General features: G+C 56.4%; 1 protein-coding gene across 1 annotated transcript in view; it reads left to right on the top strand.

Moving 5' to 3' along the window:
- Positions 1-2499: 2499 nt before the first annotated feature.
- LTBP2 (latent transforming growth factor beta binding protein 2) overlaps positions 2500-6000 on the top strand; it is a 78117-nt gene continuing 74616 nt past the window's right edge. The window contains exons 1-3 of the mRNA XM_054400709.1: positions 2500-2742; positions 2950-3117; positions 3180-3718. Of these exons, the coding sequence (XP_054256684.1) occupies positions 2500-2742; positions 2950-3117; positions 3180-3718 (950 nt within the window). The remainder of the gene's footprint in view (positions 2743-2949; positions 3118-3179; positions 3719-6000) is intronic.

The following is a 6000-nucleotide window of genomic DNA, read 5'->3' as shown; positions in this document are numbered from 1 at the left end:
TCCCAGCTGTGGGTTTGATCTTGCTAACAAGCAGTCTGAATGCCCAGGCTCTGCTTGTGCAAGTGCCTGAGAAATGAGGCATTTCATGCTTGCCTGCTGAGCCCCCACTGAGTGGCATGCTGAAGCCCAACCCATGCTATGACTCCCTACATGCCCCATGCTTCTTCTCCAGTGGGTTTGTTTTCAGGGATGGCCAAATATGAAACGAGCCACAAGGCTGGGAGGCAGCAAACCTGTTCCTGAGCACCTGCATATCAAACACCTGCACTGTGCAGGCACATGCCCATCTCCAGGCACCTGTTCCTGCAGCCCCTTGCTCCAGACAGCCCCAGGGCTCGCTGGCCTCAGCTGGCCCCTGCTGTACTACAATGCTTATGTGGGATCAAATGGCACCTGCAAAAGCAAAGGAGTGTTTGAGTGTGTGAGGCTGGAAGGAGCTTGGTGTCCAGCTCTGGCAGGGCGTTACTGTAAACATGGAGGGAAGGTGATTTGAAAAAGAATATCAGCTTCCTGGGCTAGGCTCCACCACAGCCAAGAGTGGCTGTGAGAGGTACCAGTTGGCCACTGACGGCTTCATTGGACTTGGACATCTCATTTCCTGGCTCTGCTAGGGAGGCACAGGCTCCTGCAGTTGCACCACCATAAAGGCCTGAGTGCAGACTCCTGTGTTGGTGTGGTCACGTGGGGATGTCATCAGCCTCCTTTTTTTCCCCGAGGGTGACCCAGCACCTCGAGGCCCAAGGAGACTTGTGCCCCAAACAACCCTGCTGCAGGGTTGCCTGCTCTAGCTTTGAGCACTGCTCAGCCTCTTGGCTGCTTTGTTTATGGCCTTGAAAATTTTCTTGTGTCAGGTTTAGGCACAAGTATTCTTTCCATGGCTGCATAAGAAAGTAATTAGGTGAGGATGGAAAGGACATTCCTCTTCCTCAGAACAAAGAAATGAGCCACAGCACTGCTCACAGCATCCAGGGCCATGCAAGCTCCTGCCCAAACCATGGCTCTGCCTTGGTGTGATGGGTGGGTGAGCTGATGGCATCCCAGGAAGTGCCAGAACAACTGGCTGGTATTTCCTCTGAAGATCCTGCCCCATAAGCCAGCTGCCAGCACCAAGGTCAAAGCCCAAAGCCACTCAGCCCTGTCACTCAGGTCACACTTGCTCACCTGCCAAGTTAACTCCCCTCTCCCTTGCTTTCAAGACCACAGCTGGAGGGGATGCTGGGGTCCTCCTCTGCTTCAGACCCAGTGTGTATTTTGTAAGAGTCATTCCCTGTGCTCCTTTCTTGGCTCCCCTGCACCCCAGAGGGCAGGTAGCAGCACTCCCATTCCAAGGAGGGGGTGGTTGTGGTCCAAGAGGGGCCAAAAGTCAAGGGAAGAAAGGAGCAAGAGCTACTGATTTCAAATGGGAGAAGCCTCAAGTGTACAACTGTTGGAGGTTGAAGAGGAGGCGGTGGGGGAGCTAGACTCTTCTGTCACAAAGCTTTGGGAAGCAGATGGCTTGGTGAGGGCCAGGGGAGGCAGCACCTACAGCATGAGAGCCTAGAAGGAGAGGGCTGGCAGTGGGAGAGGGCTGACCGTGGAACAGGGTGCAAAAGGGGCTGGGAGAGTAGTGAGCATGGGAGGAAGGCCAGTGCTCTATGTTGCAGCCACCCCCTGCATGAAAAGCAACAAAATAAATTAGATAAATTCACAGGCCGATATGGTCATGTGCCTTTTAAACCTGGAGCTGCAGCATCTGGCTGAAGAAGCCCCTACTCCACGGGCTGCAAGACATGAAAATGCACCCAAAGGATTGCTGTGTGCATGCAGGGTTCCTCCTGTTCTCTCACAGGCATCCAGATGCTGCTCTGGGTTTGGATGTCAAGGGAAGTGCACCTTTTGTCTGCTCAAGCTTGCACAATGAACATGAGTTGATAAGGGGTACTGCCCACAGGATCAGGGACGCGCACCAGTGTACATCTCCTTCCTGTGAGCACCTCTGTCTCCTTGCACACAGGGACGGTGAGAGGTGTTTAGCCACCCACCAAACTCACAGACACTGCTGTGGGCCCAAATATACCATGTTGCTGGGCTGGGATAGAGCCTGCAGTCCTCTGGAAGGATTTGCTCCCTACCTGAGATGACCAAGGGCAGCAGACAGTAGAGATGTGGCAGAGGACAAGGCCAAGCTATAGTGTGTGGCTGAAATGGGATTTGTGGCCCTCTTCTCCATCCTCCTGGTCTCTGTCTTTCTCAATGCATATAAAACAGTCATTTCAAGACATCCTCGACCTCCGAGTGACCACACAGAGACAGAGTGTGGGAGGGATGGACATTTACTCTAAGCTGGAAGAGTATGTCTCCTGAAAGATCTCTCAAGGCTGAAGGACCTGAAGCTTTTAGGTAGGTCCTTTCCTAATTTGGACCTGTACAATGAAGAGTTTAAAACCCCGAGTTGGATTTGAGGGAATCTGAGAGGTCTGTAGCCCGGGTGGAATGGCAAATCAAGCTCTTCCCGTTGCCATGCCTTTCTCCTGTGAGATGCAATCAGGGGCAGCTGGAGGGCTAGCGGTGCAGATGCAGCTCCAGAACTACCCAGATGCTGGGGGGCAGCGGTGTATTCCTCCGGCACCCGTGTCTCCTGCTCCGTGCACTGCACACGGAGCTACTTCATCATGCCCGAGCGCTTCCAACTGCGCGGGAGCCGGAGTTTCGCTGCAGGCCGGGCGGCAAGGCGGACTCCGGGAGCTGAACGTCGGCTGCCCAGCAAGCAGCGGGCGGGTCTCCCCGGCCAAGCAGGGGTTAAGGCTTCTCTGTTGTAGTTTGTTTCCCTTTGCCAAAGTGGGTGTTACTGGAATGTCTCCTCTCCTAAGGAGGGGGGCCGAGCCGTGTCCTCTGGAGAGGGGGGATGTCAGCATCAAAAAGACACAAAAGGGGGAGGTTTCCAAAAATAAAACCCTTAGTCCCCTCCAGGCGCTGCCAGTGCCAGAGGCAGGCGCGAAGGTGCTCGGAGCTGTCTGCAAGAGTGCGGGAGCTCGCTGGCAGCCCGACGAGCGGGGCTGGCCGCCTTCCTCCTTCTCTTCCTCCTCCTGCGGGGGCCGCTCAGCAGTCCCTGCCCTGCTGCCTGCGTCCCCAGCCCTGGTAGGCGGCAGGTCCCGGCGGAGCGCCGGCACAGGATGGGGCGGTGAGCCTCCGGAGGGCAGAGAGCCGGCGATCTCCGCTGTCCCGTGCCGCCGGATGATGACGGCCGGGCGCTGAACGCTCCGCGCAGCCCGCATCGACTCTCGCCGCCGGCTAACACCATGCGGGGCGCCGCCAGCCTTCTCCCACTCACCTTTGCCGTTTTCCTGGGCTTCGCCCGTTGTCGGCCGGATTCCGCGGCCAGGGTGGAGCTGGGGAGCTGGGGGGCGGCGCGGCCGCGGAGCCGGGGGGCTGCAAGCACGGCGCACAGCCTGCCCGCAACACCCGGACACCCCTCGCCGGCACAGCCCCTCCCCGCCGCCCTCCACGTGGACCGCAGCTCAGCGGGCGCCGCGGGGAGCTCGAGCGGCAGCGATGGCCAGAGGCAGCGTCCCGACCGCGGACTGCCCTTGTCCCGGGGCCAAGGGAGCGATGCCGGGATCGGGTCCGGCCCAGGGCACAGGAGCAGGCTGGACTCTTCTCGCCAGCGGCAGGGCAGCGGGCTGAAAGCCCGGGTCGTGCCTCGAGCGAATGAGCCAAGCGGCAGAGGGAGGATGTCAGGGTAAGTGCTGCGGTCGGGGAGATCATGCTGGGGGGTGCATAGTGTGAGCGCCGGTGGTCCCGGCGCCGGTGGTCCCGGCACCGGGGATCCGCAGGCGAACTCCCAGGTCCGAGTCTCGTCCAGGGCCCTGTGCTGTATCTTGGCGCATTCCGCCGCAGCTCCCTTCTCGTTCCTGCGGGACGCCGCTCAGCCTGCGCTGGGGCAGTGCCGGGGGCGGTGTACGGAGGGTCTGGGCCTCCCTCCCGGCGCCGTCCCGGGCCCCAGCGGCGCGGCGGGAGCCGTCCCGGTGCGTGCTCTCGTGCCGCGCGCCTGTCCCGCACGTGCTGCGGGCGGTCGCGAGGCCCCACCCTGTGCGTGTGTATCCATCCGCCCGTGAGGCGCGGCGGTGGGAGAGGCGGGAAGGGCTGGCTTGGCTTTGTGGGACGGAGCTGGGTTGCTGCCACTGTTGCTGCAGGTACCTTGGCCTCTTGGTTCCTTCCTCCCATATTGGGCCCCTTGTAAGCGCTCTGAGCGGCTGCTTCCCATGGCTTCAGCTGGCTCAGCCGGGGGAGGCTTCCTATGACTTGCCTGGCAGGGCTGCTTCCAACTCCAGTCTCTGGCTGCAGCTCTGTGGAGGTGGACGAGAGATCATATGGCAAAGCCAGCTGCTCTGCTATGAGGGAGCCTGCAAGCGGGATCTCTGGTGCAGTGCTGAGGTACCCTTCAGTTCTGGGACCCCTCTTTGGCTCCCCATTTCTGGTGTTCCTTGTGATGAGCTCCTCTGCCAGCTGGGAAGGGCTACAAAGCCATCACACAGGCAGTTTGACCAACTCGTGTGGCAACATATGCCCAGTCTCCATGTGATCCCTCACATTGGGATACTGGGGGCAGGCTCTGGGCTTCCTGCCCTCTGACATGGGCAGAAATGCCTTCTGCTGACATCAGGTATGGAGCTTCACTAGCATACAGAAAGCAGCTCAATCTCTCCGATACTCTCCTCCTTGCAAAATTTAAAGACAGATGTTTCCTTTGGCACTCTGTGTACGTTCCTTCAACAAATCCCCAGAAGCACCAAACTTTCTCTTCTTTGATTATGTTTCATGCATAATAAGTATTTATCACTGACAGCTAGTCAATGGCAAGTAGGTGCTGAGCATATTTTGACTTATCCAGTTCATTAGCCTTGGTTTGTCAGCCACTCAGAGCAAGAGTTGTGGGAAAATCCAGTCCTGCTCGGTTGGGTTTGGCCTTTTTGGGCTCGGAAGGATTTTACCTTTTCTACAGTCAGGGTGTTGTAAGCATTGTTTTGGGATCATGTGGCAGTTCATTTGGGTCTGAGTCATCTGAGGTGTACCCTGTTTCTTTTCAGTGACTACCTTGTGTAGTTTCCACTGAGTTTTCAGGCTGCAGCTGCATCCAGTGACAACAGCTGGCCTATGCTGTTATTAGGAGCAGGTGAACATGCTGTCTTAGAAGAGTGCTGAACCTCTTTGCTAGTAGCTTTCTTTCATCCCTTAATCAAGAGTGTAAATGGGGAAGGTTGGTCCAGTGCAACCTGTTATCAGCTAGGTTTGGCTTCCTGGGGTATTGGAGAGTGCTGTTGCCACCAAGCTTAGAGAAAGGAAGAGCTGTGACTTGGTGCCATGTGCCCCACATAGGCTATGCTGCTCTCTCTCTCTCTGTGCTTCCCTGGAAGATGAGGGCTGGGGATACAGGGCTTGCTCTGATCCCCAAGAACTTGAACGCTGGAAAGTGCATATAATGACTTGCAGTAGTGTTCCATCTCTTCTGGTGTCCAAATTGGCACTTTTTAAAGTTCTCTGTGACCTACTGTGATTGGAGTTTATGAGAAAGCCTAGCTGTAATAACTGTCCATGAGTAACCACATGGTGTTAGTCCTCATGGAAAGCTAGCTGCTGCCTCCAGCCATTCGGTGAGACTCCATCCTTCCACCTCATCCATCTTCTTACGCCCCTTACTGCACCGGACACATTTCCATCCAGGAAACTCTGGGCCCCTAAAAAACTTCATTTCATGATGTTTCATTTTTTTGCCAGATTGGATATTTTCTGTTCTGCTATTTACACTGAACTCCTACTACTTTCTAATGTGACAACCTTCATTTTCCCCTACTCAGGTAGCTTTGCAGGCTCCACAAAACCCTGGCACTATTTATTTATACAGTTACTTTGGCTTAAAGTCTGAACTGTTGCATGGGCTGCCTTTCCTGATTCCCCAGTCAGGGTTCTCTGCTGGGTACCTCCAGGGACCTTGCACAGTCCTCTGGTTGAAAACTCATTTAT

Source organism: Indicator indicator, chromosome 4, assembly GCF_027791375.1.
Source record: "Indicator indicator isolate 239-I01 chromosome 4, UM_Iind_1.1, whole genome shotgun sequence".
NCBI lineage: Eukaryota > Metazoa > Chordata > Aves > Piciformes > Indicatoridae > Indicator > Indicator indicator.
This window is presented reverse-complemented; position numbering and strand designations above follow the sequence as displayed.